The 13,577-nt window shown below is 35.9% G+C and overlaps 1 protein-coding gene across 3 annotated transcripts; it reads left to right on the top strand.

Annotated features, from left to right (window-relative positions):
* The first annotated feature begins 290 nt into the window (after positions 1-290).
* acot11a (acyl-CoA thioesterase 11a) lies at positions 291-13,530 on the top strand. 3 transcript variants are annotated; one of them, XM_016277128.1, is made up of 16 exons: positions 300-503; positions 1,225-1,432; positions 3,091-3,160; positions 3,481-3,541; positions 6,370-6,471; positions 6,763-6,910; positions 7,139-7,289; positions 8,336-8,455; positions 8,564-8,702; positions 8,820-8,875; positions 9,198-9,264; positions 9,601-9,684; positions 9,766-9,899; positions 10,972-11,103; positions 12,302-12,428; positions 12,504-13,530. In XM_016277128.1, exons 2-16 carry the CDS (start codon positions 1,249-1,251, stop codon positions 12,660-12,662), a joined length of 1,734 nt encoding a protein of 577 aa, XP_016132614.1. In that variant the 5' UTR covers positions 300-503; positions 1,225-1,248; the 3' UTR covers positions 12,663-13,530. The 3 variants fall into 3 exon arrangements, with proteins under 3 accessions (XP_016132616.1, XP_016132615.1, XP_016132614.1); XM_016277130.1 differs by lacking the exon at positions 12,504-13,530 and having other exon boundaries at positions 291-503; positions 10,972-11,128; positions 12,302-12,372; XM_016277129.1 differs by lacking the exon at positions 10,972-11,103 and having other exon boundaries at positions 297-503.
* The last annotated feature ends 47 nt before the right edge of the window (positions 13,531-13,577 follow it).

Here is a 13,577-nt window from a genome sequence, read left to right as displayed (position 1 = left end):
TATATATATATATATATATATATATATAAATGATTTCTTAAAATAAATATTTCTGTACTACTGTCCTGATTCTATTGTAAACGTTACCAATTATGCTAACAAACCTTGACTCTATTTGAAGCGCTGTCCTGTGCATTTAAAGACTTGTTGCGCCACCTGTCGTATAGCAAATTAAGCGATAACGGCAGGTGTCAAAACATCCCGTGCTGTTTGCAAACACGATTGTTATGTTTGAAGTATGTTGTTGTTTTTCATGTGAGAAGGATCCTAAGAAGAGTGTTGTGAGCTTTCCAGAACATAGGCCTATGTGAACATGAGACACGGGGCGGGGTCTTACTTAGGCTTACTTGTTAGTGAACACTATATGCGCGCGACTGAAGAGGTATTTTTGCTGACTTCCTATGCGCGAAGATCTTCCGTGAACGCTTGAGTCTGTCATTGGAGTCAGTCTTGCGAGAAAGGTTGCTGTGTTGAATCTAACCAGACTGTCTAGGCAGATCGCGGTAAGGGCGTAAATTATACTTTATATCTAAACATCAAGCCACGTAGCCTCTTAAACTTGTTTTCGATGCTGTTCTGCATACCCATTCAACAACTGCACGTTTATTTACTTCCTTGTAAACGCGCTGCATAGAAACGCAAGTGCACATAACATCTAATCTTATGTTGAAATGAATTTGTAGACAAATCTTATTGGCACAGGAGTGTATTGAAGATTTTGTCATTAAAATGAAGGGTGTTAACGTTAAGGAGCGTCACAGAGGTTACTGAAGGTTGCGCAGTATTCAACAGTAATAATAAGTAGTTACCAGACTGAAAGTACAACGTTGCGATGTGCAATTACATGTGGTAAAATTCACAATCATACCTCGTGATGTTTAGTTTGCCGGCAAATGCATTTAAAATGTAAATAATAATAATACAGACAATAAAATAATAAAAATTATTTTAAAAAGTGGACCTAGGTCTAGTCAGCGTTTTAGACGATGTAAAAGTGCATTTTATTTGTTTATTGTTTTGTTCATATTTAGGCCTCCATTATAAATACATAACACTTTTCAAAAATCTCAAAATTAAGATGAAAATTACTTGTTCAGTTTCTAGTTATCTGATACAATGACCTTCACACATTTTAAATGTGGCTAAATGATCCTTTATGGGACTGCTGTATTCGAAGCAAAACTCCAATTTCTAATATTAGCATTGACTATTATTTGCTCTCAGCTGCCGAATATTCAGCCTATCAGTATGGCATCAGAATCCCATCATAAGGAGAATCTGCATAACCTTCAGCTGGAGGATGAAGGACAGCATCGCAACCCTTCAGAGGTGAAGATGAGCCAGATAGTGCTGCCCTGCCATGCCAACCACTGTGGAGAGCTGAGCATCGGACAGCTGCTCAAATGGATGGACTGCACAGCATGTCTGTCTGGTGAGTTTACACAATGAATGACACAAAGCACTTTTAACCTGCATTGTAAAGGCTCCAAAAATACTCTATATAAGGATATGAGTGTTAGTATAATACTGAGGACGTGACTGCAGTGACGAAGCAAAACTAGAGCAAATATAAACTAGATGTGTGACTGCATGGAGTATGCTCTAGAATGTGAGAACATTACTTGAAATATTGCAATGTGGGATAAATTATTAGCTACATTTCTTGTACAGTACTGTGAAAATGTATTTTCCCCATACTGATTTGTTCTGTTTTTATGTATATTTCATATTAATTGTTTTAGATCCTCATACAAATTGCAACATAGAACAAAGGCAACCAAAGTAAACACATACAGTTTGTAATCCCCCCCCCAGGTTAAATTCGCGTTCTGGGGTGTGTGTGCAGGGAGTGGGTTTGGGGGGATGTTGCCTTGGTTGAATTGCATTGGCCCGATAGGCCCATGTGTTTATCCGTCCTTGGTCACCACCATGCTTGACCATAGGTATGATGATCTTTTTGGAGTTTGGTTTACCCTAAATGGACCCCTGTCTTCCAAACAGTTCTACTTCCAGCTCTTTAGCCCACAAAATATTCTCCCAAAAGGTTTAAGGATCATCAAGGTGTGTCTTGGCAAAATTCAGATGAGTTTTAATGCTCTTCTGGGTGAGCAGTAGCCTGTGTCTTTCAGATGGTGGAGTCATAAACAGTGACCTTTACTGATGCAAGAAAGGCCTGGAGTTCCTTCAGTGCTGTCCTTGAGTCTTTTGTGACTTCCAAGATGAGTCTTTGTGGTGGTCTTGGAGGAATATTGGAAGGTTAGCCACTTCTGGGAAGGTTTGCTACTGTGACATTTTTTTTTCCATCTGAAGATAATGGCTCTTGCTTGAGTTCTTAGGAGTCCAAGAGCCTTGAAATAGCTTTGTAACCGGTCCCAGGGTAATGTATTTCACTCACTTTCTTCCTCATCATTTCTGGAATTTCTTTCACAGTTGGCATAGTGTGCCTTTTAGCCAACTTCATGCTGTTGAAAAAGTTCTGTTGAAAAGTGTATTAAATGAACAGGGCTGTGTTGTAGGCTGTATTCAGGTGTCGGGTGATGGTATGGCACATTATGAGACATGCAGGCTTGATCTTATTGATGATTTCCCAAATAAGTCCAAAGGCAGAGCAAAAGTAATATGGATACATAACACAAGTAACTGAACTTCCTAAACAGACAAAAAACTTGAGTCGATACAAAAAATAGAAACAACTTTCAAAATTACAATACTCAAAATTGGGTTCTTGCTAGCCAACAACAATATATTGCACAAGTGACAGGGAGCATTCTGTTTGCTTTCTCATCTCTCAAGCCACAACACTGCCTTCCTTAAATAGGGTAGATTGTGCTTCATTAAATAACATTATAATTGAAAGAAAATTGTAATTTGTGTTTACTCAGGTTGCCTTTGTTTTATTTTAGGTTTTGTTTTCATTTCTGAAACAATTTAGCCTGAGATATAGCCTACACTTAAACAGAAGAAATCAAGAAGGTGGCAGATACTGTATTCCTTGCACATCACCTGTCAGTCATAAACAGGCAAATCTTTTAAAAATGGTGTGAGATTCATTAGTGTCAAGATGTCTTATTTGATCTGCTTCCATTCCAGCTGAGAGACACGCTGGATGCCCCTGTGTGACAGCTTCTGTTGATGACATCTACTTTGAGCACACCATTGGGTAAAAGAAATATCACTTATATTTTAGATAATTAGAGCCACATCTCAGTGTCTTTTGAAAAACATCCTAACCAGAATGTAATTTCACCCTTAGGGAGTACTGGCAGTTCTGTCTGGTTAATTGTTCTATTAAACTACTATTATACAGAAGACTGTTAATTACTCCAGTCTGTCAGACTTTGAATAACACAGCACCAATCAAATGTAACTTTGATTAGAGAGGAGAGTCTCAGTAATATACGCCCAATGGAAAACAGTCTATAATATATCATAAGCTACTGTTATTATCACTTACATTTGAAATACACTTATATTTTTCAGTGTTGGACAAGTGGTCAACATTAAGGCCAAAGTTAACAGGGCCTTCAACTCAAGCATGGAGGTAATAGCCACACTTTACATTATTATATGAAATAGTCTCACTTTATTTTATTTTACCAAAGGTTACTCTACTACGACCTACAGATGTTTTTGGAGTGGTTTCTACTGTTATGTAACACTGAGGTTTTCAGACCTTTTGATGTCAAGGACCCCTAAATATGATAATTCAACATGGTTTCCAAAGTAAAACAAATGTACTTTGAATAAAGTGAATCCTTAACATATCTGCAGAATATTTACTTTATGTTAACTGGAGATCTTTTTCCTGCCTCCTATTAAAGCTGCAGTCCGTAAGTTTTGCCTCTTTGTCGCCATCTCTGTTTGAAAACCTGGAATTGCAGTTACTTGCGGAATTATCTTCCTTGCCTGGGTTGTACTCTGGCATGGCTCCAGCACGGATGAATCTAATGTTTTGAGGAGTATGTGTGGCAGTCAGTCACCGCACCGGTGTGAATCCTATACAGATTCTAGCCTACGTCTTGGAATATATGACCCAAATAAGAATTTTCACTGTATATTGTCATCTGAACAAGTAACAAGTCTGCCACGTTTGTTCTGACCAACTGAGGAAAAAAAAGCATTACAATAAATAGCGCTACCAATGGTGATTTAATGGCACAGCCTTTAAAAAGGCGACTTTTCAGGAGCGCTGTAGCACGCACTGCTTGATCTACACTCACCAAAATTCATAAGTCAGTCACCGCACCGGTGTGAATCCTATACAGATTCTAGCCTACGTCTTGGAATATATGACCCAAATAAGAATTTTCACTGTATATTGTCATCTGAACAAGTAACAAGTCTGCCACGTTTGTTCTGACCAACTGAGGGAAAAAAAGCATTACAATAAATAGCGCTACCAATGGTGATTTAATCTAATGATCGATTAACTCATATCACATCAAACCGTGCAAATTATTATTATTGTTATACTTTATTCTCAGATTATTAATGTTAACAACATCAGTTTTGCGTGACTATGAGTAATAATGTGTATTAGTGTGTAGATTTCAATTTCTGTACAGTCTAATTAGGGCCCAAGCCGGTAATTACAACTTTTATTTATCCTACCTCTCTCACTGATAGGATAAAAAATATTTTAAGTCTGACCCTTTACAGCTCAGTTCAATTAATTAGAATAATAAATATATATAAAATAAGTTAATATGTATTTTACTGGTAACATTGTTTTATATAATTTTGACAACTGCTTATATATCATTAAAATAATTTTTATAAAAGTTTATAGATCATAAAAAGTGTTGGCAACAATTTACAATAAGGTCTCTTTGGTTAACATTATTTAATGCATTAACTAACATGATCTGACAATGAACAATATATTTTAGATTACTTATTAATCTTTTTTAATGTTAGTAAATCTAACATTAAATATTCATGTTCATGTTAATTCACAGTACAGAAACTAATGTTAAGATACAACTTTACATTTTAATAATGTATTAAAACATTTTTAACTTAACATTAATTAACATTAATAAATGCTATATAATTGATGTTCATGCTAACTAATATAGTTTAATATAGTTTTTAACATTAGTTAATTCACAACTAACAAACTAAGTATGAACAACATATTTTTACTGTATTTATTTGTTATTAAAAAATTGTTTATGTTAGTTCATGGTACAGTAACTGATGTACATTAACTATACATTTTAATTAATAATGTTGTGGTCAATTGTCAACATAATATTAACTAAGATTCATAAATACTATATAAATATTGTGCATGTTAACTTATATAATGTTAAAAACTAAAACCTTATTGAAAAGTGTTATAAAAGTTTTATATATTGTTGTCTTTGTGTGTGTGTGTGTGTGTGAGAGAGAGAGAGAGAGAGAGAGAGAGACTCACATTAATAAATGCTACATATTTATTGTTCATGTTAATTAACATAGTTTTATGTTAATAACTGCAACCTTATTGAAAGTGTTACCAAAGTTTTAAAAATGGTTGTGTGTGTGTCTTTATGGTTCGTATTAACTCTTTAATTGCCGTATCCCTTAAAACCAGACTGGCAGAGGGTTACCGTAAATGCATGTGCCCACTGTGCACCGTTCTCCTGATGCCACCGGGGTGGCGTTTGCACTAACGGCTTGGGCCCGCCATCGCTGCTTGCAGCTATATTCTCTAATTGTCATATCATTTACCATTTTAACCCAAAAAGCTAAAACTATGCTCCCTTCGAACTGGTTGTCTTTAAAATACAAATCTTGTGTAATCCCAGGCTATCTGTAATCAGAAGCACATTTAAAACGGGAATATAATTTAACTTCATTCACATGTGTTTCATATAATCCTTTCTGAATTACAATCTGCCATCAAAATGATTTTTTGACATTTAATTATTCCAGCTGCTGTGAGAAAAGGCTATAAACGATCGGCCACCTGCAGGATCCTCACATGCGATAGCCTAGTAGCCGGGACAACTTCTTTATGTTTACAGACGTGACGTAATGATGCAGCAACATGCTCGAATTTCCTGTGAAAACCTACCCGTACCACTCAAATTAGAAAACATTATTATAAGCTAACCGTTGTGAGTCGGGCTAAAGTAAGGCGATAGTTTTGAACACTGGCTGGTTATACTTGCTCAAATATTGATTTTGTATAATTTTTAACCAAAAAAAGTTACGGACTGCAGCTTTAAGAGTACTGAGAGTACTGCATTAGAATTATTAGAGGACTGTGTTAGAGTACTGTTGATGATAGAGAACCATTTTGAATTCACTTCACATTTATTTGAAGAAATAAAATATGTAGAATGGCAATTATTCGTGTATGTATTGGTTTTTGTGTGTGAGGTGGGGATAGAGGTGAGCTGTGAGGACCTGTACAGTGGCCGTCATTGGAGAGTGTGTCAGGCTTTTGCCACATTTGTCGCCAAACGCACAGATGCAAACAAGGTATGAGAAAACAATGCCATAGGAATGCTTATAATAATAATGTTTATAAATATGCTATGCTCACTTATATCTTAGTTAATGGGGAAAAACATGTTTTACAAACTGATTTGACCTTTTTGTTATAGCTGTGGAAATAAGGAAACAAGGCAAATGTCATGCAAATAAACAAGGCATATACAGTTGCTTTCTGCACAGTATCTAAATGCACCTTTACTCAGCACTAATTTTTAACCAGTTATCAATAATTCAGGCAATGTGTAGATAAGAAATCTGTTGGGACTGTAACTGCAGGTGCAGCTGAGGCAGGTTGTGCCCTGCACACACCAAGAACAGGTGGAGCACAGTTTAGCAGCTGAGAGGAGGAGGATGAGACTCATTCACCATGACATCATACAGGACTTGCTTAACAACAAGACCTTCCAGAGAAGTATCAGTGAGGGTAAGTGTCTTAAGTGGTGGAGGCACTTCCCTTTTGGGAAAGACAAAAGGCTTTGTGCAAACATTACGCTAAGGCTCACGGGCTGAGTTCATATGCACATGTGATAATATCTCAGACAGAGTGAGTTACTTAGCCCTACAGAGATAATTCACCCAAAAATGTCAAATCTGTCATTGTTTACTCACCCTCATGTATTTCTAAATCTGAATAATATTGTTTGTGAGGCAGAGAACCATGATGAAGATGAGGCTTTGCCGACAGAAAGAACAAGAGTGGAAAGTGTCGAGCTGGTACTTCCTCCTCATGCCAATCACCAGGTCAACACATTCGGAGGCCAGATTATGGCCTGGATGGAAAATGTCGCTACCATTGCAGCCAGGTGTGTATCTGCACACTTGCAAAGTGCATTTTTATACAGCAGTTAATATTTAGCTTTGTTAACCCTTAGCCTGCAATAGATCAGGGTTCAAGGTTTGTAATGTTGATACAAACAAGCTGCAAAAGAGACTTCTGTAATGACAGTATATGTAGAAAGGTTTACTTAAAGCATATAACATAAACTTAAGCTTTCTTAAAAACACTGTGAAATCATAGATTTTGTGCCATTTAGTTCATCTGTGTTAGCTTTGAGGTCTATCTATATGCTATTTAGTCCTAAGATATACACAATTAAAGGAATGGTTCACCCAAAAAAGAAAATTTACTCATACTCAGGCCAGCCGAGATGTAGATGAGTTTGTTTCTTCATCTGAAAGATTTGGAGAAATTTAGCATTACATCACTTGCTCACAAGTGGATTCTCTGCAGTGAATGGGTGCTGTCAGAATGAGAATTAAAATAGCTGATAAAAATATCACATTAATCCACAAGTAATCCACACAACTCCAGTCCAACAATGAATGTATTGTGAAGCAAAAAATCTGTGTGTTTGTAAAACAAATCCATCATTAAGATGTTTTTATCTTGCTTCTGGCTAAAATATGAGTCCTCTATCCAAAAATATTGCATTCTCCAGTGAAAAAAATGGTGCTGTCTGAATCAAAAGAGATCACTGATCAAACACCATTTAAAACCAGTCCAGAATACTTTTAAACAAATATGACGGTGGATTTTGATTTGAGAGAACAACAGGGGATGGACTTTTTAACTGGAGGAAGCACTGTTATGGATTATGGATTGTTATGGATTTGTTTTTTTACAAACACGCATAATTCTTGTATCATTTTGTTGTATCTAAAATAAGAAAGTCTCCCTATACAACCTGCAACTAACTAGACAAGTAGCAAATTAAATACAACAATATCTTCATGTTTATATAAGGAAGTATGTCAGCACAGGACAAAAAACATCTTGTGTCTTGTAATGGTCTAATAACGAATAAAAAACTAAAGACATATATTGGCTTTCTCTTTTTTCATTTTTTAGTCGTTTATGCAATGCTCATCCAACTCTGAGGGCTATAGATATGTTTCACTTTAGAGGCCCTTCCCAGGTTGGAGATCGTTTGGTTCTAAAGGCCATTGTCAATAACACATTCAAGAACAGGTGAGCTTATATAATCTATCTATCAGTATCTAAGAGATGTATTTATATTTTAATGACTACACAGTGATGATGTCATACAGCTCATTGGCAGTATCTCTGGTTTTTTAGTATGGAGGTAGGTGTCTGTGCAGAAGCCTATCACAGAGATGAACCTCTGAGGCATATTAATAGTGCCTTCATGACGTTTGAGGTGCTGGATGAGAAAGGAAGGCCATGTCCACTGCCCCCCATAAAACCTGAACCTCAGGTGAAGAGTCCAGATTTCGTGTTCATAGTTTAAACATTCATGCCAACACTCACTTGTTAAAGTAAATTGGATATTGTAAAATCTGAATTTTGAATACTATTCTGAATTTTCTGACAGGAGGGACAGAGGAGATATCAGGAGGCCCTTGCCAGGAAGAAGATTCGTCTTGATAGGTAGCAAAACTGGTGCTGGTCCATTCATAACAAAAACTCCAGCTTGTAACCTCACAAAACCATGTGAGAAGAGTTGACTAGATTGCAAAACCTTCAGCTCACCCACAGATGGTGCTCAATGTGTGTGCGTCACTGCTAAAAAAAGTAGATCAACATTATAGATAAATATATATATATTATTAGGCTATTAGGCTAATTAAATTAATATTGAAATTATATAAAGTAATATATAATTTTTCCTGAGCATCATTTAGCTGTATTGCCTGTTGTTCAATTTCTCTCAAAAACATGATTTGCTCATATGGCCTTTGTTTCTACTCAGGAAGTACATTATCTCATGCAAGCAGACCGAGGTGCCACTGTCTGTCCCATGGGACACCAGTAACCAGGTAACTTTCCCTTCTTCAGAAAATACATGTTATCCAAAGGTCTGTTTACCATTACAAGGTCCAAACTTGTGGCATGAATAGGGCTTATGTGTAAAAAAAATATATATATCAGGATAGACATCCAAAATAAAGATAAAAAACAGACAAGATATGCAGAATTATGTAAATGTGACTGGCATTAAGAAATGGATTTCAGTAGTAATCAGATATTTACTATTTATATAATTTACAGTGTATTTACAGTGTGTTTCACTCACATCTCCTTTTGAGCAAAATCACTGATAATGTGTAAAAGAGATGAAAAGCACTGTTTTTTAAGGATATTCTCACTTTTAGATTTATCTGAGCTACAATAATGTGTCTGCCTTGAAGATGCTTGCAGCCAAAAACAACTGGGACCTCTGCTCAAAGAAGAACAATGTAAGCACTATTCTTCATATGTCAGTTGCATATTATAGAGGTCACACTTTAACATTAGATACATTGTCTTGCACTGGGCAGGTGAGCCTGTATACAGTGGAGGAGAGTCAGAGTCTGTGTTTCAGGGTGGAGTTTGAGATGGAAATCCCAGCACAAAGAGCCTTCATCCTCCTCTCAGATATCAGTCGCAGACATGAATGGGACCAACACTATATGTGAGACACTATACATACCACAGTATTATTAGCTACTGTACTGACTCTTTTAATTACAAATGAAATAGGGAAGGCCAGAGATACATATCATGTTTATTTGCTCAAAATGAATAAATGTAATGCTTTTTTATTCAAAAACTGTTTAGTACAAAAACATAGGCAACTTTTAAAGTAGAAATAATGGTTCAAATGAATTATGGAGACATAAGTTGGTTTTTGGTTTCAAAAAGGTTTATGACAGGGCTGCATCTTGTCACCATACTTGTTCAATCTGTATGCTAAAGGCATATTCCAAAAGGCTAGGGGAGGATAACAGGTAGGTTGAAGACTGATAAACTGACGACACAACATTGCTGATTGAAACAAAGCAGAGAAAAGTCATTTGCAGAGAAAAGTCAAAGAATAAAGTTGAAAGTTGGGATTCGAACTGAACAAGATCATGTCAGATAACAACGGATAACATCGATAAATTTGAGCTCGATAGAGAAGAAATTGTGATTGTTACGAGTTTTGGGTGCCCTTCTGAAAATAGATTCGACTAACTCTCAAGAAATATTACGTTGCTTGGCACTATGCAAGTCAGCTATGAAGTCTCTAGACAATTTTTTTTTTAAAGCAAGGACATTAGACTGTAGACGAAGTTATAACTAGTTCAGACTGTAATATTCTCAAATGTCAAGTACGGTTGCATAAAACCAAATTATTTTTTATTTATTTAGTCTATCAGGTCACTAAGACTCAAACCTGAGTTCTAAAACAAAAAAAGACACCAAAACCAAATACTGGAAATTTATCAAACCTTTTTTTTTTTTACAAATAAGAATTAAAATATCTTTATCAGATATCCTCTTTATTTTGGAAAGGAATTATGCATGCACATACCTGATATAGCCATTGTGAGCACTGTTATTACCAATGTTACATTAGTAAGTTGGTCATATCTGTACATTTAAACTCTTTTATCTTTTACATGATCATACTGTATGTCATTTTGAAATAGCCATTATTCAAAAATGCAAATCCAAATACCAATTCAAATGGACCTTTACATTTTTTGTATTGTTTTGTGCAGTTTGTGTAAGCTGCTCCTTAGGGTTGATGAGGATGATTTCATCTATCAAGTTGTTACTCCTTCGGTCAGTAAAGGAGGACAATATCAGGACTTCATTTTACTGGCCTCTAGAAGACCACCCTGCGATAGCGGGTGAGGATGACTATAGCAATTCTAGGTGTGGTATTAAAAGCTAACATCTGCTACCTTTACTTCAGTGAAAAAAAATTATTACACAGACAGTTTTTTCTTTATTAGAAATAATATGCACTAATAAACTGTGAACAATAAGACCAGGTATGAAGTAAATAAGATAAATTTGTTGCCTTTAAATAAATAATTTAGCATTACATCACTGCTCACCAGTGCATCCTTTGCAGTGAATGGGTGCTTTCAGTGAAAGGAATCCATTGGTGAGCAAGTGATGTAATGCTAAATTCTGTTTTGATAAAGAAACAAACTAATCTACATCTTGGATAGCCTAAGTGTGAGTAAATTTTCAGCAAATTTTCATTTTTTGGTGATCTAATCTTTTAAGCGCCCATAAGTTTCTCTAAAAGCATGTCCACATGTCGAAACTGCAGTTAATGTGGTTCCATCTTGTAAAACGTGTTCACATTCTTGTAAAACTTGTAATTACAAGGTCCAACTTCACCTGACCACTGCAATGGCATGTGGAAACGCATTTAAAATGGCAGTGGCCTTAGCAGTAAAATGTAGTTAAGTGGTTATTTTAATATATAAAATATAAAATATTATAATATTTCTGTTACAAGATGCAAGAATAATCTAAAAAATAACGAAGGACATACAATACAGTTTAAAGCAGCTAGCACACAGTTGAATATGTCTAATGTCCCACAAAGTTTATTAATGCATTTGCATAACAACAGTTTTTTTTTCTTCTACTGATTACTGAAATTACACAGATTTAGTGAGAATAAAAGTTACGCCTTCTTTCTTTGCGTGAACATTTGGCCGGCGTTATGCAAATCTTCCCACATCACGACGTAGATGTGGGGGCATATTAGAACGAGCTGTTTTAGGTACGCATAATTGACTCTTAACTTTTATAAAGAATATCTCTTTGGATTTGAGACTTTAGTCTTTGCAACTTTACAGATCTTCTTTATGCACCAAGAGCTTGTAAAACTCCAAAAAGAAAGGAAAAATTTAAATCGCATCATATAACCCCTTTAATAGTTTTGTCACAGAAACGCATAATTCCGAGTCTGAGGAAGTAAACAGCTTCGAGTATAATGTCACGGGTTGTCATCTAGTAATTACGACATGGCATGAATGCATCACAATTATATTTAAAATTTACATATAATGTATATTTGTTTTTTAGGGATCCATATGTAATTGCCCTAAGATCAGTTGCTCTACCCTCTCACCCACCCACAGAGGAATTCCACAGGGGTGAGGTGGTCTGTGCTGGGTTCACCATTTATGAGGTTTCAAAAAGTGTCTCGAAGGTAGGAAAATACTAAATGATGGTCACAATGTACTTCACACTGAAGTGTCTTACAGGTTTTCTGTTTTGCCCTCAGATTTCCTACTATAATCAGGCCAGTCCAGAAGTCCTGCCATACATCTCCACTGACATTGCAGGCCTCTCGTCCAGTTTCTACTCAATATTCTGTGCATGCAGGCAGTATCTACTGGACAACATAATGTGCACATCTGCATTCACCCCTTCTGCATTATAACTGGCAGCTGCTGGGCTGAACTCATCATGATGTGCTACACCTGATATTTCAGTTTATGCTTTTACATGGGCCATTTCTAATATTTTTGTAGTATTTTTAATTTCTTCCCACTTAAGTGTATTAGGGTTAAGCCAGAAATAAACTGTTTGAGTTCATATACTCAAGAGGTTGTGAGACATTGCACACGTTATGTTATCAGTTAACCTGATAAATGTGTCAAAGCAGTTGAAACACGGCACGACTGTACTGTATAGCAATCGCGTGAAGTTTTGCACTAAACACAGAGGTTGAATTTTCAATGTTGCTGCTATTGCTTTGGAAAGAAAAAGAAAAACTTGACTGCAAGTTTTAGAGAAAACAGCAAAGTAATTTGGTTAAAAAACTGGAGAGTCTGCACTCTCCAGATGTGATGTGTCTGAATGATTTGAGAATGGGGAGAAATCTGGTCAAATTCAGGCCGACCCTCTGAATTTTTGTCAACATGTTTAAAAATTATTGGGAGCACAGGAGGTTTGTAAGGTACTTGGCTCGATTTGTAAGACTGGATGGCGCAAAATAATACAATAGAAAAAAGATCTTTCTCTGGCATTTCCCTCACTGTTTGCTCAGAACAAATATATTCACTCACTGAATCTGTCTCAAGGATTATTATTGAAACTTTGAATTACATGACTATTTTCCATCCGCTCTCTGACCTTTGTAAGTAAACAGGTCGGTTTTGTATTGTTCTACATGTAAATTACCTCTTTTTATGAGACCTATTTTTAACTACTTACACTCGGGTGTTTTTGTGTAAATTTTTGCCTAAATTTGACATACCCAAATTCAAATGTTTACCCTACACACATACAATGGAGGAAATGAAAAATAAATGGTGTCATTGTATAGAAAACCCTTTGAACTACAAAATATGGT

Source organism: Sinocyclocheilus grahami, unplaced genomic scaffold (assembly GCF_001515645.1).
Source record: "Sinocyclocheilus grahami isolate Dianchi unplaced genomic scaffold, SAMN03320097.WGS_v1.1 scaffold109.1, whole genome shotgun sequence".
Taxonomy (NCBI): Eukaryota; Metazoa; Chordata; class Actinopteri; order Cypriniformes; family Cyprinidae; genus Sinocyclocheilus; species Sinocyclocheilus grahami.
This window is presented reverse-complemented; position numbering and strand designations above follow the sequence as displayed.